Source organism: Trichomycterus rosablanca, chromosome 12 (assembly GCF_030014385.1).
Source record: "Trichomycterus rosablanca isolate fTriRos1 chromosome 12, fTriRos1.hap1, whole genome shotgun sequence".
Lineage (NCBI taxonomy): Eukaryota > Metazoa > Chordata > Actinopteri > Siluriformes > Trichomycteridae > Trichomycterus > Trichomycterus rosablanca.
The window spans coordinates 30216483-30242535 of NC_085999.1; the positions used below are offsets into that span (position 1 = coordinate 30216483).

Below are 26053 nucleotides of genomic sequence, written 5' to 3' on the forward strand. Positions count from 1 at the left end.
TTTGTCAATTTCTCAACATCTTATTGATTTCGTCTGGATTAAATTGACTAATTAGTCTCTGTATTTCCACCTCTGAATTACTCTTAATTCCTGCAAATTTCACTTTCTTACAGGCATTACAAAGCCTTTCTTGTTTTAAGTCTTTGTACTTTATTCATTCGATCTTCTGTTTTTGAAATGTTTTGCCTAAGTTTTTATTTTTAAATATAAATAATGCTTACGTACCACTGTCTGCCTGGCAAATAAAGGATTTGCCTGAACAGAAATAATGCTAATTTCACAAAACTGCTACCTGTCTCTTTAGCAGTCTGCCAGCAATCAATTATTTTAACGGCTCAGCTTACCTAAGATAAGAAATGCAAATTTAAGACAGCCGCACAGTTCTGGCCATGAAGAGTGTCTGATATGCTAGTCCCAGCCTGACCGTAGTTTACGCTGTCAGAGGGTTTGATAGGTTGTGTGTACTGAAAGCTTTTTCTGCTCACCTTAGTTGTATAGAGAGATTAAGTTACTGTGGCGTCCCTGTCAGTTTGAACCAGCCTCACTAACATATCTGAATTCTCTCCTCAACAACTCTGCACAACTGCTGGCTGCCTTTTGTTTTTCTGTATCACCTATATAAAGAAAACTGCCTCCCTAAACATAATAATTTTTAGCACCAACAGCTGCAACAGAAGTGGCAATCCTTGCTGTTGAGGAATATGGATCTCTCTCCTAAATAATTACACAATCTAATTCTCCTTGAGCTTTAGATTATGAAATGATGACCAGCTATTATTCCTAGGATTTTCTGGTAGAGAGCAGAATTCAAAGTTCCATCAATTATGGCAAAGCACCCAAGGAATAAAGCAGCAAACTATTTACATGTTCTTTTTACATGTATGATGCTTTTACAGTGGAATGGTGTGTTAGTTTAATGACACTCGAATCTGCTACATGTCCTCCAAAAACGTTCCACTGTTGACTTATCAGTCCTCAAAACATTGTGCTTTAAGGCTTGCAATTTTTTTTTAATTTTTTTGGTAAATATGAGATTTTGCATCACCTCTATCACTGATTTGAAAGATAACTGCCTCCCTAAACATAAGAACTGGTTGTGCCATTTTTAGCACCAACAGCTGCAACAGAAGTGGCAATCCTTGCTGTTGAGAATCTGAATCTCTCTCATTTGAATAATTACACATCCTAATTCTCCTTGAGCTTTAGATTATGAAATGATGACCAGCTATTATTCCTAGGATTTTCTGGTAGAGAGCCAAATTCAAAGTTTCATCAATTATGGCAAAGCACCCATGATTAAAGCTGCAAACTATTTACATGTTCTTTTTACATGTATGATGCTTTTACAGTGGAATGGTGCATTAGCTTAATGACACTTGAATCTGCTACACTTGTCTTCCAAAAAAGTTTTACTGTCAACTTATCAGACCTCAAAACATTGTGCTTTAAGACTTGCAAACATTGTTTTTGGTGAATATGGGATTTTTCATCACCTTTATCACCAATATGAAAAGATAACTGCCTCCCTAAACATAATAACTGGTTACGGCATTTTTAGCAGCAACAGAAGTGGCAATCTGAATCTCTCTCCTAAATAATTACACATCCTAATTCTCCTTGAGCTTTAGATTATGAAATGATGACCAGCTATTATTCCTAAGATTTTCTGGTAGAGAGCCAAATTCAAGGTTCCATCAATTATGGCAAAGCACCCAGAGATTAAAGCTGCAAACTATTTACATGTTCTTTTTTCTTATCAGTCCTCAAAACATTGCGCATTGCAAAAGTTGTTTTTTTGTAAATATGGGATTTTGCATTGAGCTTTTAGTTAGAAGTGTTTTTGCTCTGCAACTCTCAGATTCTTCTCCTTTTAATAGTGAAATCATGAATTCTGTCTTGATCTGAGGCAAGTAAGGCCTGCAGTTTCTTAGATGTTTATTTGGGTTGTTGATGCAGTATTAAGGAACTTTTGTCCCCCTTCTGGAACAATAGTATATGAAAGTAGACAATGGCTCTCACCAAAATGAGTCACTCACTCACTCACTCTCTCACTCACTGTCTTGCTTATCCAATTAGGGTCGCGGGGGGTGGGAAGGGCGGTGCTGGAGCCTATCCCAGCTTTTTAATGGGCGCATGGCACACAGTAACACCCTGGATGGGGCGCCAGTCCCAGAATTATACATTTCATAAACTTTTTTCATCTATTCTTATTGCTGCAGAGTGTGCTGTCAGTTGTGACCTTTTAGCCTCCTTTACATTTCTGGAAATGTTAAATGTTAATAAAGTGATGTTAAGTAGGGTGGCAGTAATTAATCCTGGTGTGTAGTCTAATTAAACCAAGTCTGTAACTGAATTTGATTAACTAGCTGATTACCTGAGGGAGGAAATACTTTTTCGCAGTCCAGTTGGTGATGTAAATGACAGGATAATATAAAAACTTGGGCTGACTCGATACCACATTTTTATGTCCAATATCAATACCGATACTGCAAACTGAGTATCTGCTGATACCGATTCCAATCCAATACCATCATTTCTCCTCTCAAACAACTAAGCAGTAATAATACATGTCTCAATGCACCATGGTTAAACTAGCTATCTAAATAACAATGCTCAGACTGTGAAACAAATATTCTAAAGGAATAAATACATTTTGAAGAGAACATCTGTGGCTAAACGGGAAACAGTGTAGTTTGTTTTATTTCATAACACTAATGGATTAATGGTTGAGGATGTGAGAGATCTCCAAGCCGGGACAAGAGGTTTTCTTTATCTCAGGTGAGCGATGTATCATTTATAAAGTCGTTTTTATTGTGTTTAAACAGTGTTGTTAGATGTGGCAGTAGTAGATGATTTTTTTAAATGCTAAAAGTTTAAGTAGATCAGTGTGTTTTAATTTCTGAATGGCTGTTGCAGATGAGTTGTAGATCAGTGGCACATGTTAATGATGTCATCAAGATGCACCTTGTTACGGCAGTTGCCGAGTGAGCTGGCAATAAACGACACTCTGTTGGAATGTATTTTCGTGTGTTCGTTGTTAAGACACAAACAATGGCCTTATTTACATTAAGTGTTATTTACATTAAGTGTTTTTTACATTAAGCAACAGTATCAGATCAGATTACATGTTTTTTCCTTCCGATATCCAGTGATTTGGGCCAATATCGGACCGATACAGAGTATCGGATGGGTGCCAGCCCTAATAAAAACTCATATTTATTAAAAACTTTTTCTTATATTTACTTTGTTTTTACTCAGGTTACCTTTGTCTTGTTCGCACATCCTAAACAATTAAGCATGACAATAAAAAGAAATGAAAAGGGGTTTAAATACTTTTCTACAACACTGTATCTGTGTGGGTCACCTGCAGGTTGCACAGATATTCAATATGAATAAATACGTGTGGGCACTTGACCATAAGCCTGTTGAACGTTAATATTAACATGCAGCCCCATTTGCAGCTATAACAGCTTTAAATTTTCTGTGAGGGCTTTCCACAAGAGTCTGAGGTCAGGAAATGATATTGAATGAGAGGACCAGGCTCACAATCAACATTTCAAATCCTCCCTGAGGGGTACAGCGAGGCTGCGATCAAGGCTCTGTGCAGACAGTTGGAGTCTTTGTGCCCACAGGCACAGTTCTGTTGGTACGGGCAACTAAAATTCATTTTGTAGTATAATATATACACACTTGTTATCTGTACGGTTAAAATATGCAAATTCAATAATTAAGATTGGTGTCCACACACTTCTAGTGGTGTGTGTGTGTGTTTGTGTGTTACCTGCAGGTTGTGTAGATATTCCTCCTGTGGTTGACACAGCAATGATTTGGCTCGCTGGTTATTCCTGCGGCAATGAGACACACTGTTTTTCCACCCAGAAAAAATCTGTCTGATCACCGTTAGTCGGCCTAGAGAGGTGTGTACCAGGTCCATGATGTCAGCGTCACTCACCTCCTACACACACACACACACACACACAAACACCTGCAGTATAAGAAGGCTTAGTGCATTTATCATAAGTTCACTGTTGGCAGCTCATTCTAACAGCCAATATTGTAATTTTCCATGGATTATTAATGCACTATAACAACCGTAACTGCATGATTTATCTACATTATAATTAAATGCACTAATACACACTGTTAATATGATAATAACTCTGCTGGAATGTGATAAGCCATTGATGGTAAGAATAACTGACAGTACTAAACTGCTTTATTTAACATGTAAAGATAACTTAACTCATGAACTCTAATTTAATTTTAATGTCTCTTTAATTTCAGGATTTCCTCCACGCTGTGTCTGGTATTTAGTCCTACATTATTACATATCGGCAGACGTGTGTTACAGACTGGGGCAGAGCTTTACAGAGATTTGTGTTTCTATTTTCTAACATAACACATTGAACCATAAAGGTCTGGATTAACTGATAACCTTAATTAGATGTTAAATATGTAAAATGACAAACTCAGTAAATGATTTAGCATTCTAAAACTCCTGGTCCATGCATGTAATGTCGTGATGTGTAATGCTTCGGGACTCTGATGCTCCCACAATCATATTTCACTTTGAAGTGTAATGCTTCTGGGATCTTATCTGCTACCCTTCTTCCTCTGAAAATGACAAACTAATATACTTTTAAAGAATGCTATTTTTATCTGACCATAGTTCCAATTTATACAAATGCTTGTGTGCAAATTTTGAATCCATTTTGAGTTTTGATCTTGATGTGTTTGGATGGCAATAACATCATAGTATGTGTAGTAAGTGCAGCAATGTTGTTGGGAACTCATGGCAATGTTGCGAGAAAAATAATGCTCCAACCAAAAATATAAAATCAAGGCCACTCAGGTGGCGCAGTGGTAAAAACACACGCTGGAACCAGAGCTGGGATCTCAAATACATCGTATCGAGTGTCAGCTCTGCCTGCCGGCTAGGCTGAGTGGCCACATGAACAACGATTGGCCTGTTGTTCAGATATGAGTGGGATTAAGCCGGATAGGGTCTCTTTCTCATAGCTGGTGCAGTTGTGACCTCTGCTGTCTGATTGATGGCGCCTGCAAAGAGATGAGAAAAGAGTGCTCTCAGGGTGTGTCTCTCCGTACAGTGCTGATCCGCATTGCACTCGTCAAAGTGTAGGTGATAAGATGCATATGGCTTGCTTCCCACATATACAGTGTATCACAAAAGTGAGTACACCCCTCACATTTCTGCAAATATTTCATTATATTTTTTCATGGGACAACACTATAGACATGAAACTTGGATATAACTTAGAGTAGTCAGTGTACAACTTGTATAGCAGTGTAGATTTACTGTCTTCTGAAAATAACTCAACACACAGCTATTAATGTCTAAATAGCTGGCAACATAAGTGAGTACACCCCACAGTGAACATGTCCAAATTGTGCCCAAATGTGTCGTTGTCCCTCCCTGGTGTCATGTGTCAAGGTCCCAGGTGTAAATGGGGAGCAGGGCTGTTAAATTTGGTGTTTTGGGTACAATTCTCTCATACTGGCCACTGGATATTCAACATGGCACCTCATGGCAAAGAACTCTCTGAGGATGTGAGAAATAGAATTGTTGCTCTCCACAAAGATGGCCTGGGCTATAAGAAGATTGCTAACACCCTGAAACTGAGCTACAGCATGGTGGCCAAGGTCATACAGTGGTTTTCCAGGACAGGTTCCACTCGGAACAGGCTTCGCCAGGGTCGACCAAAGAAGTTGAGTCCACGTGTTCGGCGTCATATCCAGAGGTTGGCTTTAAAAAATAGACACATGAGTGCTGCCAGCATTGCTGCAGAGGTTGAAGACGTGGGAGGTCAGCCTGTCAGTGCTCAGACCATACGCCGCACACTGCATCAACTCGGTCTGCATGGTCGTCATCCCAGAAGGAAGCTGACGCACAAGAAAGCCCACAAACAGTTTGCTGAAGACAAGCAGTCCAAGAACATGGATTACTGGAATGCCCTGTGGTCTGACGAGACCAAGATCAACTTGTTTGGCTCAGATGGTGTCCAGCATGTGTGGCGGCGCCCTGTTGAGAAGTACCAAGACAACTGTATCTTGCCTACAGTCAAGCATGGTGGTGGTAGCATCATGGTCTTGGGCTGCATGAGTGTTGCTGGCACTGGGGAGCTGCAGTTCATTGAGGGAAACATGAATTTTAACATGTACTGTGACATTCTGAAACAGAGCATGATCCCCTCCCTTCGAAAACTGGGCCTCATGGCAGTTTTCCAACAGGATAACGACCCCAAACACAACCTCCAAGATGACAACTGCCTTGCTAAGGAAGCTGAAGGTAAAGGTGATGGACTAAACCCAATTGAGCACCTGTGGCGCATCCTCAAGTGGAAGGTGGAGGAGTTCAAGGTGTCTAACATCCACCAGCTCCGTGATGTCATCATGGAGGAGTGGAAGAGGATTCCAGTAGCAACTGTGCAGCTCTGGTGAATTCCATGCCCAGGAGGGTTAAGGCAGTGCTGGATAATAATGGTGGTCACACAAAATATTGACACTTTGGGCACAATTTGGACATGTTCACTGTGGGGTGTACTCACTTATGTTGCCAGCCATTTAGACATAAATGGCTGTGTGTTGAGTTATTTTCAGAAGACAGTAAATCTACACTGCTATACAAGCTGTACACTGACTACTCTAAGTTATATCCAAGTTTTATTTCTATAGTGTTGTCCCATGAAAAGATATAATAAAATATTTGCAGAAATGTGAGGGGTGTACTCACTTTTGTGATACACTGTAGGGGGGCATGGGTTAGTTTCATTCTCCTCAATCAGAGCAGGGATCGACATTGGTGAAGAGGATGCATGATGCAATCGGGCAGTATATATATACAGTATATATATATATATATATATATATATATAAAGTCAACTTAGGGGTATTAACACACATTATTTCCTGCTTTATTAACACACATTTCTTGATTTTTTCCTGATTCTTTATTCTTACACATTACCAGGACTGCCAACACCACCTCTCTAGTGAAAAAACACAGACGCTGCTCTACTTTTTAAGAACACTACGGAAAGCCAACCTGTCCAAGCAGCTACTGGTGTCCTTTAATCGCAGCACTGCGGAAAGCATACTCACCCATGGCATTCTGGTGTGGTATGCCAGCTGCTCTGAGGCTGCTGGCATACCATAAGCTTTAATTTCATAGACCAAAATAATGTTAAAATTTAATGTGTATACATTCTGTGGGAAGAAGATGTCCTTACGGCAGTACGTTTTTGCAGTCAGTTAACTATTGCACCAACTTAAAGAGAAAGGTTCAAATAAGGTAAATCCTGTAGGAGGTCGCTCATGTGTTAATTAAATTTTACATCCTGCACTGAACATTCTGAACAGAAACAAGATGCTTCAGATTATTTGCATTTAAATAATCAGCATCATTAGTAGATCTGCTACTTAAGGATCTGTAGTGCTTGAGGAGTTGAACTACAAATAAGACGATTGATTATTTATGTTTGGCTCAGTCTCTCTGCGAGCTCTGCATTGATGTCTGGCTCTCTGCAGGCTCTGCATTTACCCAGGCATGTAACCGAATAAGTTCTGTGAGAAGTTCTGGTGTTCTTGGGAGTCAGAATGGATTGTATTTCTTCCTAATCATTTGTCCAAGAATGTAAGGAAATAAGTATTGGGGAAAAGTCTGATGTTCTTGGGAGTCAGAATGGATTGTATTCCTTCCTAATCATTAGTCACCTGAAGACATTTAAATGAAGAGGCATTTATTGTTGCGCCATGATGAACTGAGAGTGCTGCATCATTAGGCCTGTGGGCAGTAAAAATCTACATTTGTTTAAATGTAGCTCGGTTATCATGCAGCATCCACTTCTTTAAGACAGCATAGATAATGATATTTAGCTTTACCCTAAAGAACCATGCTGGATTTTTTCCATTACGTGTGCTCAGATTTGATTCAAAGATTTGCTGAAACGTTGATGCATTGTCAGAGAGAGATTTGGTCAAATAAACTGGATTTCTGTGGCTTTAGAAAACATGCCTGGGTAAGGGGCGCTGAAGTGGCATAGTGGTAAGACATGCTTCTGAGAACTCAATCTTGAATCTTAAATCTGCTGTTGGCTAGCCAGGCGCCTATACATTTGCCACTGGCTATGTCTGAGAGAAAACAGGCCAAAAGGAATCGTCATTGCTGCTGTACTTGATGACGCCTGGACAGAGACTGTGAATAATGGAGATCTTTGCAAGACTGTACGCAATACTGATCCCTGTGTGAACCTGCCTTGAGCAGGTCAAAATAAGTTGTTGGCTACTGTGTTAGGCGCTGCCCTCCTCAATCACGGTCTGCAACAGTAGAGGAGATCCAACTGGATAATTGGATGCAACTACATTGGCAGAAAACAGGAAACATTCATAAACAGAATAAAAAAAAAAAAAAACATCCAACACTGAGACCTCAGCCTCAAAACATTTTTGTTGGCTTATTTTAATAAACAACTATTTGAACTGGTCCTCATTTCAGATGGGATTTTGTTCATCAAAAAACCATTGCCTTGGCTCAGTTATCCAAATGCAGCACTGCAGTGTTGTGTTCAACAGACTTTATAAAATGATTAGAGAGCTGGATTTAAGAAGTGGACGACACACACTGTAAATCTGCCAAATGTGCTGCCAAAATCTATAGTTACTTTGCATCTAACATTATATTTTAGTTCACTGAAACTGAACCGTATCACCAAAACTGTGCCTTGTAACGCCTACAAACTGCATTTCATAGATCCAAAAACATGCTCCAACTGTGAGTTCTGCTTTTGGCAATATTTGTAAAAGATTCTTTCTTTTTTTTTCTTCTTTTTTTTTTTCTTGCTTAATGCGCTAAGGCTTTATATGCCAGTATATTTAGGGCTGCCAGAGCTGGGTTACATAAAGTCCTCCTAAAACAGCCCAGTAGTCAAGCAAGGTTACAATTATATTGTTTTCCTAAATAGTTTGAATACTTTTGCACAAAAGCAGTATTTATAAAAATAGATTATTTCCAAAAAATAAATACATACACCAATCAGCCATAACATTAAAACCACCTCCTTGTTTCTACACTCACTGCCCATTTTATCAGCTCCACTTACCATATAGAAGCACTTTGTAGTTCTACAATTACTGACTGTAGTCCATCTGTTTCTCTGCATGCTTTGTTAGCCTCCTTTCATGCTGTTCTTCAATGGTCAGGACTCTCCACAGGTAGGTATTATTTAGGTGGTGGATGATTCTCAGTACTGCAGTGACACTGACATGGTGGTGGTGTGTTAGTGTGTGTTGTGCTGGTATGAGTGGATAAGACACAGCAGCGCTGTCACTGCTGGACTGAGAATAGTCCACCAACCAAAAATATCCAGCCAACAGCGCCCTGTGGGCAGCGTCCTGTGACCACTGATGAAGGTCTAGAAGATGACCAACTCAAACAGCAGCAATAGATGAGCGATCGTCTCTGACTTTACATCTACAAGGTGGACCAACCAGGTAGGAGTGTCTAATAGAGTGGACAGTGAGTGGACACGGTATTAAAAAACTCCAGCAGCATTGCTGTGTCTGATTCACTCATACTAGCACAACACACACTAACACACCACCACCATGTCATTGTCACTGCAGTGCTGAGAATGATCCAACACCCAAATAATACCTGCTCTGTGGGGGTCCTGACTATTGAAGAACAGGGTGAAAGCAGGCTAAAAAAGGTATGTAGAGAAACAGATGGACTACAGTCAATAATTGTAGAACTACAAAGTGCTTCTATAGGGTAAGTGGAGCTGACAAAATGGACAGTGTGTGTAGAAACAAGGAGGTGGTTTTAATGTTATGGCTGATCAGTGTAAATACATTATGAAGTGAGCTAATGCTGAATGAAATTAAATAAAAAGGAAATGCATAAGAGCATGATGATGTTTTTAGTTACCTGGGTTCAAAGAAATTAAATGAAAATTCCATAAATAATAATCTTTTTGTACAGTGTACACAGTGTACAATACTTATAGTTAGTCACATAGTAACTGCCTCAGTGTTCAGATCAACTGCTGTGCTATCACAGAGCTGAGTTTTCAAATTACTTTTATTTGACTTAATATGGCCCAATGCACAGAAGTAGTAATGCTGGGAATTCAGCTAACACAGAAAAACCATAAAGTATGTGGAGAGATAGAAACTGTTGATTGCTAAAACGTAGTATCACCATACTATTTTATTATTATTAATGGTAATCTCTTACTGTGCCTAATTTATACATTAAACTTTATTATGAGTATGTATGGATAGGGAAAAAAATACATTTGTTATTATTATTTTGTTTTATGTTGTAATTATTTTCTCCAGGGTTCATCACTATCCATGGTATTAAGCATCCGCAGGTGGGGTTCGGACTGTATCTCCTGTGAGGGGCACAAATAATTCTTTCAGCCTTCAAATTCTCACCTCCCACAGTAATACACTCGAGTGTACACTGTCCAAAACTACTGCTGGTTCAGAGCAGTGTGGGTCCTGCTGAGAGTGTATCATGCCTCCCAGTGTGAAGTGTGTGTTAAACCAGGAGACACACACACACATACACACACACAAACGCACACACACACAACCAGTACTCAAGATCAAAGAAGTCCAGTCTATGTGTGCATGATCTGTTCAATAAACTCTCTGCCCCTAAGAGCCCAACACCTCTAAAGATTAAAGAGAAAGAAAATAAGAGAAAGGACTAGATAAAGAAAGAGGAAGTGAGTGTGTCAGCAGTGTCAGTCGGTAGCGCCTCACATAATACATCAGTGGCATCAGTACTCAGAAGTTTGTCAATAATGTTGGCGCTGTGTCAGGAATGAGCCAGACATTAATAGTAATAAATGAGTCAGTAGTTTGGAATGTCATTAGTGTCCATTTTTGTAACTTTGCACAGGAGTTGAATTTCTTCTGACCTCCAGTTTAGAAGTTTAATGGTGACTTTACACCAGTTGACCTGATCTTAATTTCTTTCTCATTAACCAGTAACTGAATATTACTATTTTACTGTAGTAATATTTTTAATTTAGTTAGATAACATTCAATACATTTTTATATAATGTTTTTATCAGGTACACCTATCTGGTGTGTACATTAATGTAAAATTTTTCAACTGTACTTATTGTTCAGTTGAACCTTGTGAGTATACTATTACTGACTGTGTGTATACAATTACTGACTGTATCCTATCAGTTACTGGTCATAACAAACCCCCCTAACCAGATAATGTTTGGGCGATGGATTATTTTAGGCACTGCAATGACGGTAATGACATGGTAGTGTGTGTTGTTCTGGTATGAGTGTATCAGGCGCAGTAGTGTTGTTGGCATAATTACAAACTATTTAAACTTACTGGCCTCTTTATTAGGAACATACACCGATCAGCCATAACATTTAAACCACCTCCTTGTTTCTACACTCACTGTCCATTTTATCAGCTCCACTTACCATATAGAAGCACTTTGTAGTTCTACAGTTACTGACTATAGTCCATCTGTTTCTCTGCATGCTTTGTTAGCCCCCTTTCATGCTGTTCTTCAATGGTCAGGACCACCACAGAGTAGATATTATGGGTGGTGGGTCATTCTTAGCCACTGACATGGTGGTGGTGTGTTAGTGTGTGTTGTGCTGGTATGAGTGGATAAGACACAGCAATGCTGATGGAGTTTTTAAATATCTCACTGTCACTGCTGGACTGAGAATAGTCCACCAACCAAAAATACATCCAGCCAACAGCGCCCCATGGGCAGCATCCTGTGACCACTGATGAAGGTCTAGAAAATGACCGACTCAAACAGCAGCAGTAGATGAGTGATTGTCTCTGACTTTACATCTACAAGGTGGACCAACCAGGTAAGAGTGTCTAATAGAGTGGACAGTGAGTGGACACGGTATTCAAAAACTCCAGCAGCACTGCTGTGTCTGATCCCAGCACATACCAGCATACCAGCACAACACACACTAACACACCACCACCATGTCAGTGTCACAGCAGTGCTGAGAATCATCCACCACCTAAATAATACCTGCTCTGTGATGGTCCTGTGGGCGTCCTGACCATTGAAGAACAGGGTGAAAGCAGGCTAAAAAGGTATGTAGAGAAACAGATGGACTACAGTCAGTAATTGTAGAACTACAAAGTGCTTCTATATGGTAAGTGGAGCTGATAAAATGGACAGCGAGTGTAGAAACAAGAAGGTGGTTTTAATGTTATGGCTGATCAGTATATATATTATCTTTTTTAACGAATAATGTGTGTTAATCTTCTTTTAACAGTGGACACTTCATATTTTCAGTTGGAGCTCTAGTCCACTCCCAGCATTGACACTGATGTGTTTAAAAATCCCAGCAATATCGCTGCATCTGCTACAAACACACCAGAACAACACACAGAACCATGTTATTACTATGTTAATGTCATTGCAGCAACGAGAATAGTAATACATAATCTGGTCAGTGGGGGGATGGAGCAGATACTGTGGGGTCTTTTTTTAATTGATATAGGAGAACAGAAGGGTGCGGATATGCTACAGTCAGTAATTGTATTCTGTGCCCACAAAGTGTAATGAAATGACAACAGTAAAAAGGTCATTGTGTGTTATTTTAATTAAACAACAAATCAGTTATGGTAAGAAATTATTGACAGATTAGAAATGATTAAAATAATAAGTAGTTGCAGCCTTTAGTTTTACTACAACCACAGTAAGGTCTCTCCACACAGTACCTAAACTTTTTGTCCATTCTAAGTCACCTTGAGTGCATACAAGGTACCAAAAGTAATAGAAACCAGCATGACGCAGGCAGAGCTTTGTCCTACAAATCTTCTGAGCCGAAGACATCATTATGTTGTCAGACATTTTGATAACAGCCTCTCTTCTGGGTAAAAAAAAAAAGCAGATCGGGGTGTGTTTGGACATATAGAGTCAAGGTAAACTGAAACGTTAGCTCTCTGTAACATTCCATAAATCTAGCACTTGATCATTCAGGTTTGATGATCAAAGACAGTGGGTCTCTGATGACTCAGGGTGCCCTTATGTGTGGGCCAACTTTTAGCAACATTGCCATAGCTAGAGCTAACAGTTTAAGTTTATGTACTTTACTTTTGTCTGTCAAATCTTGTTAGAATTCACATGCTGTGATTTCTCTCACGCTTCCAAACTGTCTGTTTCAACAATGGTGCACGGTCCTGATGCTGAAACCCTGCTGTGGTTCCCAGTATTTCTTCATCTTAATGCCATCTGCACTTTCTGCTTCAGTGACCTGGACATGCAGAGACATATTCTTATACTGGGACTATTTCAGAACCTGATCTTGCTGTGTGGTGTCACCCAGTAAAGGATGTGTTCCCCTTTTAAGCCTGTTTTCTTATCTACTGTTGCCTCTGGCTCAGTTGGGGTCTAGTCTTGACTCTAAGTAAAGCCACACTGCGATATACCTACATCTAAAAGTTCTGTTTTTGTCGCACTGCGCCATACCTGTGGCTAAAAGTTCTATAAATAGATGTAGTCTGGGGTCTCTGTAGAGTCAGTGATGTGTCAGTAGTCTGCCACTAGTGTCTTATTAATATTAGCAGTGTGCCTGTGGTCTGTCATTAGTCAATGAGTAACAGTAATGTATTGTAGGAGTGTGTCAAAAATGAGTGGTAGTGTAAAAATAATGCATCAGTATTGTCAAACAAAGAGCAACTGAGTGTTGTGTATTAGTACAGATGTTCCTGCAGTGAGTCAATAATATGTTAACAGTCTGCCACTTGTTAGTTGTGTGCCTGTCCTGTACCATCAGTGAGTCAGTGATGTGTCATTTAAGCCAAACGAATAATAATAAACGAAAAATAATGTACTTTAATGTTGAAGTGTGTCAGTAATGAGCGTACATGTCAATACTGTGGCAGCTGTTTTGTAGTGTCAGTACAGATAAACTCACTGTCAGTAGTGTGCCTGTCATGTACCATCAGTGAATCAGTGATGTGTAATTTATGGCAATCAAATAAGAATAATGTACTATAATGTAGGAGTGTGTCAGTAAGGTCAGTAATGAGCGTACATGTCAGTACTGTGGCAGCTGTTTTGTAGTGTGTCAGTACAGATAAACTCACTGTCAGTAGTGTGCCCATCATGTACCATCAGTGAGTCAGTGATGTGTCATTTAAGCCAAACGAATAATAATAATGTACTTATATGTCAGTAATGACATAAGGTAGGCAGGTAGGCAGTTGTAGCCTAGTGGTTAAGGTACTGAACTAGTAATCAAAAGGTCGCTGGTTTAAGACCCATCACTGCCAGGTTGTCACTGTTGGGCCCTTGAGCAAGGCCCTTAACTCTCAATTGCTTAGACAATATACTGTCACAGTACTGAAAGTGTCTGCTAAATGCTGAAAATGTAAAAGTGTCTACGTGTCAGTACTGTGGCAAGTTTTATAGTGTGTCAGTACAGATAAACTCACTGTCAGTAGTGTGTGAGTAGTATCTCATTAGTGTATCAGTGTATCAGTACAGACAAGCCCTCTGTAATGTGCCCACGGCAAGTCAGTAATGTGTCGGTACTGTCTAGGTCAGTAGTGTTAGTATTGTATCAGATGAACACTGTACTGTGTCAGTATTTAGTGAGTATGTGTGGTTACCTCATTTGCATAAATCCAGTGACAGTCTTTGGACGCAAGGTTCGTCTCCACAGCCTAGAGAAAAAAGAAGGGAAGCAAGGAAGGAAGGAAAGAAAGAAATAAAAAGGAAGGATAAACATATTGGGGACGGTTGCTGAGAGGAAAAGTGACAACATTTTCATAAATACACACCCATAACACACAGACACACACACACACACACATATATATATATATATATATATATATACAGGGGTTGGACAAAATAACTGAAACACCTGTCATTTTAGTGTGGGAGGTTTCATGGCTAAATTGGACCAGTCTGGTGGCCAATCTTCATTAATTGCACATTGCACCAGTAAGAGCAGAGTGTGAAGGTTCAATTAGCAGGGTAAGAGCACAGTTTTGCTCAAAATATTGCAATGCACACAACATTATGGGTGACATACCAGAGTTCAAAAGAGGACAAATTGTTGGTGCACGTCTTGCTGGCGCATCTGTGACCAAGACAGCAAGTCTTTGTGATGTATCAAGAGCCACGGTATCCAGGGTAATGTCAGCATACCACCAAGAAGGACAAACCACATCCAACAGGATTAACTGTGGACGCAAGAGGAAGCTGTCTGAAAGGGATGTTCGGGTGCTAACCAGGATTGTATCCAAAAAACATAAAACCACGGCTGCCCAAATCACGGCAGAATTAAATGTGCACCTCGACTCTCCTGTTTCCACCAGAACTGTCCGTCGGGAGCTCCACAGGGTCAATATACACGGCCGGGCTGCTATAGCCAAACCTTTGGTCACTCGTGCCAATGCCAAACGTCGGTTTCAATGGTGCAAGGAGCGCAAATCTTGGGCTGTGGACAATGTGAAACATGTATTGTTCTCTGATGAGTCCACCTTTACTGTTTTCCCCACATCCGGGAGAGTTACGGTGTGGAGAAGCCCCAAAGAAGCGTACCACCCAGACTGTTGCATGCCCAGAGTGAAGCATGGGGGTGGATCAGTGATGGTTTGGGCTGCCATATCATGGCATTCCCTTGGCTCAATACTTGTGCTAGATGGGCGCGTCACTGCCAAGGACTACCGAACCATTCTGGAGGACCATGTGCATCCAATGGCGGTGCCGTGTATCAGGATGACAATGCACCAAAACACACAGCAAGACTGGTGAAAGATTGGTTTGATGAACATGAAAGTGAAGTTGAACATCTCCCATGGCCTGCACAGTCACCAGATCTAAATATTATTGAGCCACTTTGGGGTGTTTTGGAGAAGCGAGTCAGGAAACGTTTTCCTCCACCAGCATCACGTAGTGACCTGGCCACTATCCTGCAAGAAGAATGACTTAAAATCCCTCTGACCACTGTGCAGGACTTGTATATGTTATTTCCAAGACGAATTGATGCTGTATTGGCCGCAAAAGGAGGCCCTACACCATACTAATAAATTATTGTGGTCTAAAACCAGGTGTTTCAGTTATTTTGTCCAACCCCTGTATATACGTATATATATATATAAACAACAACAACCAATTCTAATCTAATAAACTGTTTTATGCTTTACTATGATTGGATCTCTATGACTTGTTTTTACCATATTTTGATTTCATTTCTGGACACTCCCTATCATACCAATAGACCAAACACTATAATGACAAAAGTATGTGGACAACTCTCCAGTTTATAGTTTAGTTTTTAAGTAAGGAAGTGTGCATGTGGTGTGTGTTTTTTTTTGTATAAATGTCTGTATCAATGTAAATGAATAAATCTGTGTGTGACAGTGTAATAAGCGTGTATTAATAAGAGAAAGCTTTTTGATCCGTAGAACCAAGGGACTGAAGAAAAAACACCAGCACTGTGGCCACCTGGAATCATTCTTATTTTATGTGGTGGGGAATTGGATGTGAACATAGCTGCAATGTTTAATGGTTGGAAAATGTGTGGCTCGCAGCTCTAGTTTACCTTGTTAACATTACGTTTAGTGTTGAATTACCATTTAGAGGCAGAGACGATCAAATCAAAATTGACTTGGCTGCTTTACTCTTTAGCCAGCTGGTAAAGCAATGCTCACTCTGATTAATTAGCATGCTGCCGCAGTATGATGTGGAAAAATAAATGTTTTTTAATAATTGTTTACCTTCAGACACTGCAGAATGTTTCATGTGATGCATGTTATAAATACACGTGTTTAGGTTAATTAATGCATAAAGTCATTATACTGTGCAAACTAAGACATATACCTGTCAATTTAAATATTTACATAAATTAATAGATGGCCTACACATGGATATACCACTTAAGTTTTGTGATGTTAAGTCAATATTAAACCTATCAAACCCGTACTGTATACTGATTAGCAAATAGAGGCCATTAATGTTAATGAAACAAGGCATGAAATCAGCATATTAACCCACAGTTTAAGAACACCAAATTACTTAATTACTAAAAAGGGCACACAGTGGCTCAGTCAGTAGAACTGTCGCCTCAGAGCCAGAGGTTTATGAGTTCGATTCCCAGCTGGAGCGGTGATACAAAATTGTCCATGACTGTGTTTGACATTAAAAACTTGAATTGATGAATCTTGTATAACCAGTAACTACCTGCCCTGTCATGAATGTAACCAAAGTGTGTAAAACATGATGTTAAAATCCTAATAAAATAAATCACTTACTCAAAAACAGCTGATTTATCGACTTTCTGTCCCTAAGTTTTGGGAGTGTTCTAAGTTTTGGGAGCATGCAGAATATGGTCTGCACAGTTTTAATGAAAAAAAAGAAAAAGAAAAAAAAAAACCTGATTACAATAGGGTTACCGCACTGCGTGTTCAGAACCCTAATTACTAACAGTATCTCAACTAATGGAGTGCTCAGGGTGAGTGGAGCACACACACACATACAGAGCCCTGGCTAATTCACATAGAGACCTTGTTAAGCCAAATAAAATGTGGTTACTATGGTAACAATATTCCTGTCTACCCCCAAATGTATCAGAAATCAAATGCTGAACTGAACCATGAGAGCTCTCCACTCGTCACCTTTCTAATCTGCTCTCCAGCCTGAGAGGCACCGAGATTAAACCCAGACTGTGTCCCAAACGTTCGTTTATGTTGATTCGAATTCTACTGTTTTTTTTCCTTTAATGTGATGGGGGATGTGGGTATACTGGTGGCTCTGGCTGATATTAGGAAATATTTACAGTCAATATAAACTAAGAGCAAAACAAATTCCATGCAATAAGGTAAGACTTCACCAAACCAATAATTTTTACATGAAGTCTTTATTCCTCCTCTGTACTCCAGAGAACTGCTCTGCTCACCCGCTTTGTTAGGCTACTATACACTGAACCAGTATACAAGATCACTGCACTTACAAAGTCAAGAGTACATTGTACATCTTTGTCCAAAAACTACCCGAATTGATAGAAATGGTAAAGTTCTACCAAAATTGTTGTTTTTTTTTTTTTCCACAGACTTGACTTTATCAGTACAATCTACATTATAATATTACTATGATTTAGGACATGACCCAGACATCCCAAGTCTCCCGGAAGTTTCAGGAGTCTCCCGCATATACAGAGCAGCTCCCTGATGCCCGCAAGTCAGATAAAATCTCCTGGAATCTAGAATGAGCGGCCAAGAGCGTGCACACACACAGTGCACGCAGGCGACACAGACTTTTTTCCCCAATTGCGTATTAAATCCGTTATCTGATATACAATCTGGGGCACTGTGTAGGGAACATAAATTCATATCTAAAATACTATCTAGTGCACTAAGTAAGGAACATAAATTCTAATATACAATCTAGTGCACTATGTAGGGAACATAAATCTATTATCTTTCACACTAGCTAGTGCACTATGTAGTACACATTAATGTGTTTGTGACGCGAACAGTTAGCTTAGTAGCTCAGTTAGCAGCTCCTAAAAGTTCTGTTATCACCCATATCCTTTGGTGTGTGCGAGAGGTTTTTTAGCTTTTTTTTTTTTTTTTGGGCTTGGGGGGGTCGAGGTCGAGGTCCGGGGGTACCTCCCTGAAATGAGTTTTTGCAACTTGGGATGTCTGCATGACCATTCAAAAATTCCAAAACCTTTATTTTAGCCAAATTTGGCCATTACAAAACAATTTTAAATGTGGTTTCATTATAATCTGGCACATTTGCCTACCTTCTGCAATGTACCTGTACGTACGTACTTTAAAAATGTTCTGGTATGTTTTACAGGGAAGGCCTGGTCTTTTTAAGCAAGATACTGTCCAATGATAATGCAAGGCTTGCTCTCATTTCTTGTAGAATAGCTGGTATTTACAGTAGGTCCTAATCTATTAAGACCACATATGTTCCACACATCATTTGTTAAAACAAACAAAATCTACCTTAAAAGTCTGTTTTTATTACCTTATCAGCATTAACTGATATGATCCATAAATGATCCTGATAAAATAATAATAATAACTAGATTAAACTAGAATTACTTAACATTCGATCACTTATGGCTACAAATGCAACTGTAAATGAAATAAATACAGATAACTTGTCCAAATGCACTAGACCTGATAAGTTTTAGCCCTTAATGATTGTGGATGCATTACTGCTTTTTATTGCTGCTTTTTGACTTTTATTCACTATTAAAGTGAACACAATCAATTCAGTAATTCTAATTAAGTCTATCTAGAATGTACAGGTATCACTCAGGATGTGAAGGACCAGGATGTGTAACCACTACTGAACCCATACAACTGATTTAATATTAACGTTAGCATTGACATATACAACCTTGTTATTCTACCACAAAAGGTAGATCTTTTCTCGATCTTTTGTTATATGAACTATGTGTAACTGATAATATCAGTACCGATACCACCTCGCTATCATATCACTACAACGTCTGCTACAGCAGCTGCGGTTATTGCAAGCCTGCCGGAAATGAGTGATAATATCACCATCAGATCTTGAACAGCTCAAACAGGCAACTTAAAAGATAAAATCGTTTTCTGCACAGCCTTGGACAAAGTTGCGCCAGTTGGAATTAAAATTATGTTCTAAAAAGGCACACATTCACACACACATACCAGATTCAAAAAGTATTCAGACCCATTTAAATGGATATATTTCCATTTTGACTCATTATTCTACAATAAATCGCTCATAATGATGAAGTAAAAATACGTTTTAGAGATTTAAGTATTCAGAGCCTTTGATACGTTGTAGAAGCCCCTTTGGCAGCAGTTAAAGTGGCAACTACTCTTAAACATATTGCTACAAGCTTTGCACACTTGAATTTGCCATCAGGTCTCTCCACAGATGTTCAATGGGGTTTAGGTGTAGGAGTAGGCTGGCCCCATGGACTTTACCCAGACTTAGAATTGTCTTCCCAGTCTAACTTTCTGTGTTTTCTGGAGAAAGCTTTCTTTAAGGATGTTCCTCCATTTTGCATTGATCTGTCCTCTAATTTATCCCACCAAAAAGCACTCTGATAGCATAGATAGATAGATATATAGATGATGCTGTCAGCACCATTTCACTACAGCCAGGTGATGTGCACTGCATGTTTTCACCTGACACAGTACTCGCTGTTCAGCCTAAACAGTTACATTTCTGTCCCATTGGTTTAGAGGATCTTGCTGCTCACATACTTTTAAATGCTATTTAGCAATATCCAAGCAGCCTGTATTATGCTTTTTACTCAGCATTGGCTTCCACCTTGCCTGTAGAGAAGTTTGTCTGTCCAACAGGTTCTATGATCTCTGTACAGGACATTTGGGCAGCACGGTGGCACTGTTGCCTCACAGCAAGAAGGTCCTGGGTTCGATCCCCAGGTGGGGCGGTCCGGGTCCTTTCTGTGTGGAGTTTGCATGTTCTCCCCGTGTCTGCGTGGGTTTACTCCGGGTGCTTCGGTTTCCTCCCATAGTCCAAAGGCTAACATGCAGTCAGGCTAATTGGAGATACTAAATTTTCCATGACTGTGTTCGATATAACCTTGTGTGAACTGATGAACCTTGTGTAATGAGTAACTACCGTTCCTGTCATGAATGTAACCAAAGTGTGAAACATGACGTTAAAATCCTAATAAACAAACAAACAAACAGGACATTTAGTGGACAAAAGTGACCTTTCTTGCTTGGATGCTCAGTTCGGCAGAACTCAAGGAAGGTTCTGCCAAGCTTCTTCAATTTCAAAATTACTGAAGCCCCTGTGGGCCAGGAAACACTGAAAGTCTAAGATATTTTTATCACTTTCCCAGATTTTGCCCTGCCATAATTTAATCTCAGAAATCCACAGACAGTTTCCTAGACTTCATGGCTTGTTTTTCATCTTGACAGTGCAGTGTAAAAATTGTAGACCCACCTGTGAGCCTTTCCAAACTATGTCCAAGCAATTTGAATTGTGGCTGACTGGTGTGTCTGGATTCTAATTGGTGGACTCTGCTGTAATTGTCCTTGAATGTAATAAATGCATTAGTTTACTGAGGCGTGTGACAGGTGTGTTGTACGCCTGTGCTGACTTTATGATGTGTTGCATGTGAATACACACCTGGTTAATGAAGGCATGAGCAGCACGGGGACTCAGCAGCAGAACAGCACGTCTTAGGGAGTCCCTGTAGTGATTCAGCTCATCCGTCTTCATCGTGCTGAAGAGTGTGAGGAAAACCTTTGACACATTTCTCTCAACCTGCTGTAGGGAAACGTCAAGCCCGGAGCGAGATGCCTGGTCTAAAAATGTCCTTAATCCACCCACATCTGAGAGAGGGAAAAAGACAGAGCAAGGTTTTTTATAGTAGATGGTATTTCAAACCGTCTACTTCAGCAAGATCTCATGCACTGCTAAAATGCCCCCTGAATTAAATTTTGATTTAAATAGTAAAAACATCTTGGATAATGATGTGTGATTAGCTAAAGTATTTTTAGTTGAACTAATTACCACTGTGCAGAAGCCAGATTTTCCCACTTAAGACCAGAACAGAGACATGAGAGCTTCCCTCAAAAATGAACTAATCAGAAACATTGAAGGATAATAAAGTAAGCAAATAAGGTCAGATCAGAGGACCTTGTTGTTCACATTCTTTTACATGGTATTTAGCAAACTCAAAGTGGCCTGCCTTATACTTTTTACTCTGCGTTGGCTTCCATCTTGCCTGTAGAGATGTTTGCCTGTCCAACAGCTTCACAAAATTGAACAAGTCAGAAACATTGTGGGATAATAAAGTCATCAAAAAAGGTCAGATGTGTCTAACAAATGTGTCAGACAACCCACGCTTACACTTCATTTTACACAGACATGTCCTTACCAACCCACCAGGACCCACTAAGAGCAGAGTGCTGCCTCGCATAAAATCTTCAGTTTACTCAGAGCTGTTACTGTGTGAGACTGTAGACTATCAAACCAAATGAGTGCTTCATATTTCCATGCCATTTCTAGGTTCTTAAAAACATATTTTAAACGCCCTCCAGCATTGTTTAAGAGTATTATAGTCTTCAATAGTTTTAATCACAAGAGGCATTGATTGATTGATTGCTTCTGATTCTCATATTTGCTTGCTAAACCTGTAATCCCAGCAATATGGCTGTCTGATATCCATCTAATATCTGGGTCAGACCTTAGTGCCAATGGTACCTAAAACACTTCATGATTATAATGGTGTATTTTCAAATGTTTGACTGCCAACAGATAAATCACTGCTGCCACAAGACTGGTTAAGTAAATAGTTTAATAAATAAACCTGTTGTACTGTTTTACCATATAAGTGGGGGGTACAGTACATAAAAAGACATAAAAGCACAATTGAAAATGGGCAGGGGGTAGAATTTAAATTATTCCTCAAAACAGTCTTTCTGAAGTCTCACAAGTCTATCTAAATGCCCTGGCACAGTAAGTGTGGCATCCAGTGGATAATAGAGAAAAAAAAGTTCAAATAATCAGAAGTCATCATGGTTTTTAGGGAGAACTGATAACACATTGTCCAAGTCGATGGCACAGTAGAACATAATCTGATGCAGGTCAAAACAAGGAGTACTACAAAACAGCTAGGCAGGAAACAGATAAAGAATTGGAACCTGGAACCAATTACATTGATCACTCTGAAGTTAGAGGCAGCATGACAACACCCTCTTGGCACCCTCTTGCAGGTGAGAGGTGGCACGGAAATTCCCACTTGGCTGCTGGGATGCAGCACACCAACAGCCAATTCAGGCAGGTCAGGACATTGGCGAAATGGTCATATGGACACATGTCAAGCCAAATTAACAAGTGAACCAAGACAGGTAGCAGGGTGGTCAGGAAACCTGCATGCCAGAAGATCAACAAACTCAAGTTAAATTCTGGACATACAGCAGATGGTCCAAAAAAGTTCCACGCCAGCAGGTCAGGCAGACAGGCAGCAGACAGTTCATGCCAGCAGGTTAGCAAACTCATCCTGGAGATCTGGACAGATTGATTAAAAATCAGAGAATCCACACTCTAGTTGTTGACAAACTCGGCTGAAGGAAGCAAAGTGTTCCCGGTTTGAGGCTGAGAGAAGAGCTACATCCTCCTTAGGATGTTTTTGTAATGCCCTCAGTGGCAGGAAGAGAAACAAAATCCTTGACGGAGAAAGAAAGTGTGACATCCTTTTTACCATCAGGAAGAGCAACGACGACCTCAGTGGCATCAGGAAAAACAGTGATGACCACAGTACAACGAGTAAAAACAGCAATGACCTCCTCAGTGTGAGCAGCAATGACCTTTGTGCAACCAACCATGACATCTTTTAGAGAACTATTTTAGGGCCTTTTAGTTGTTTTTTTCTGGCAATGTGTTGGAAGAAGCTGGGCAGTGCTAGTTTTGTGTTTAAAACACAGCAAATATTAAATGGTGACAATCAAATATTAGTTAAAAATAAATGCCAGCAAAAAATATCATATGACCAGCATTTGTTGTTCTTAAAACTGAACATCTTTGTTTCTCTGGTTACCAAACAGCATTTGTTGTTTTTATGCTGGTCATGATGTTTATTTTTTGTCAGCAGACAGCATTTGTTGTATTTTATAGCAGTTCTTCTGTTTTTGTTGGTTACTGATCAGTAATAGGCCTTATGTAGAACTGATCTGGTTTGAATTTAGGCCGTTTATCCCATTCTATCACATGTCAGATTTTCTCGAGCTCTGTCAGATTGGATGGTATGTATTTGTGATGCCCGTCTCCACACAGATGTCGCTGTAGGTGGACCAATCAAGTACATTTACAGACTTGACCCAAAGTCAGTGTAGTTCTGTTTCGGCTGTGCTTTCGGTCAGTCATTGTTGTGTTGAAAGGTAAGTTCAAGTCTATTAATTCTTACCAGTTCTGCTGTCCCTAAAAGAGGAAAAGAGGAGTTTCTTTCTCATATTACCAAAATCCTTTACACGCCATTAAGCAAAGGCCAAGTAGGCTGATGTGTGTCTTTTACAATGGCTTCCATCTTACCAACATTCCCTAAAGGCCTGGTTTATAGAGTGCTTCAGAAATGGTTGCCCATCCAACAGGTGCTGCCATCTCTGCACAAGACCTTTAGAGCGCTGTTGGAGTGACTACTGGGCTTCTTTCTTACCTACCTGACCAAAGCTCTTCTCACAACAAACAGTTTCTTCATGGTTTGGTTTGTGTAAACTGTTGGCCTTTTTAAAACTCAAGTGTGTATATTTCCAAATTATGTCCTACATGTTCAAATCGCAATATGTGGCCTCTAACAGAGTTCTTAACATAACTTGTTCTAAAGGACAAATAAAATAGCAATCAAAACAGAAATTAGAATTTAAATCCTTTAAAAGTATGTATAGACTTTAATTGTATGCAAACATATTGTACATATTAAACTAGACACCCTTAATCAACTGTTAGGTTGAAGTTTCCACTTTGACCCTGGTTTCCCTAACGAGTTGTTATTCCTGTCACCGACACTAAATGCATGCTCATTTTTTTTATTATTGCTTTCAGTCAATCAGAACACACCATACTGCTCACAGTCACTCAGATCATACAGTACTGAACCACTATCAATAAGGAGTGGTTACTATGATAATGATGTTACTCACCATACTCAGCATCATAGAAAATGATGAACCTTCGCCAGTGCAGTTCAGAGATGAGCGTGAGCAGGACACTGTCGATGCGTACAGGTGGCCGAGTGGCAAGTGTGTACGTCTCTGCATCTGCTTTTGTACAGAACACACAATCTGCACGCGGTGCTCCATTTACTCCACGCTGCACAAACAGATGTGGGATGTGCATTGCATCTGTGAGAGACTGCAGAGCCCGTGCCGCCGCACAACCTGTCGACGATACCAGTGCCAAGATTCCCTGATTCATCAACTCGCATGCTGCAAACAGACAGACAAACATACAGGTAGTGTTTAGACATGGGGTTCCTTATTTAACAGTTTTACCGGGTGCAAGAAGCAAGGTTCAAAAATACATGGTTTGACAATTCTGGTGTGGAGAAGCGCCTGTAGTTTACAAAAGAGCCCTGACCTCAACCCAGTTGAACATCTGAGACAGGCCTTCCTCGGCCAATATCAGTACGACTTTATTATTAATTATACAGGTGGGATTAAAATGTTCATGGTTTGGTTGCATACTGGATGATTACTGTTGGAACATTATGACCACCTTTCTGATATTGTGTTGCCCCCCTTTTGCTGCCCCATATGCAACAAACTGTGATGCTCTGTGTATTCTGACACCTTTCTATCAGAACCAGCATTAACTTCTACAGCAATCTGAGCTACAGTAGCTCGTCTGTTGGATTGGACCGCACTGGCCAGCCTTCACTCCCCACGTGCATCAATGAGCCTTGACTGCCCATGGCCCTGTTGCCGGTTTACCACTGTTCCTTACTTGGACCACTTTTGATAGATACTAACCACTGCAGACCGGGAACAACCCACAAGAGCTGCAGTTTTGGAGATGCTCTGACCGAGTCATCTAGCCATCACAATTTGGCCTGTGTCAAACTTGCTCAAATGAAGAGATAATCAGTGTTATTCACTTCACCTCTCAGTGGTCATAATGTTATGCCTGGTCGGTGTATAAACCAGTATTAATGCTACACTATCATCACAGATCTTATCAGACCAGCCTACAGAGATGCCTCCTGTGTAAACAGACAACTGTCTAAACACATATCCAAATATAAAATATATAAACTGTGGAAAAAACTAGGTTGTCATTTGGAGACAGAATAAAACTGAGCCGTTCGAACTGACAGAGGAAGTTTATTCCACCACCAGTGTGTTGGTACAGAAAAGAGCCTTGATGTCTGTTTTCTTCCATTTCTGATGTGTGAATGGATTTCAAGGTAAGCATCATTGTTTTAAAATTTAATTTAAACCCAACAACACTGTGCATCCTACACTATCCTAGGTAGTGGTGGTATTATTTTGCTCTGGGCTGTTTTGCTGCCAGTGGAACTG

The 26053-nt window shown here is 39.9% G+C and overlaps 1 protein-coding gene across 1 annotated transcript in view; it reads right to left on the minus strand.

Annotated features, from left to right (window-relative positions):
• LOC134324031 (glutamate receptor ionotropic, delta-1-like) overlaps positions 1-26053 on the minus strand; it is a 235094-nt gene that overhangs the window by 28429 nt on the left and 180612 nt on the right. The window contains exons 3-6 of the mRNA XM_063005682.1: positions 24677-24961; positions 21162-21367; positions 14651-14704; positions 3782-3955 (exon numbers count right to left, since the gene is read on the minus strand). Of these exons, the coding sequence (XP_062861752.1) occupies positions 3782-3955; positions 14651-14704; positions 21162-21367; positions 24677-24961 (719 nt within the window). The remainder of the gene's footprint in view (positions 1-3781; positions 3956-14650; positions 14705-21161; positions 21368-24676; positions 24962-26053) is intronic.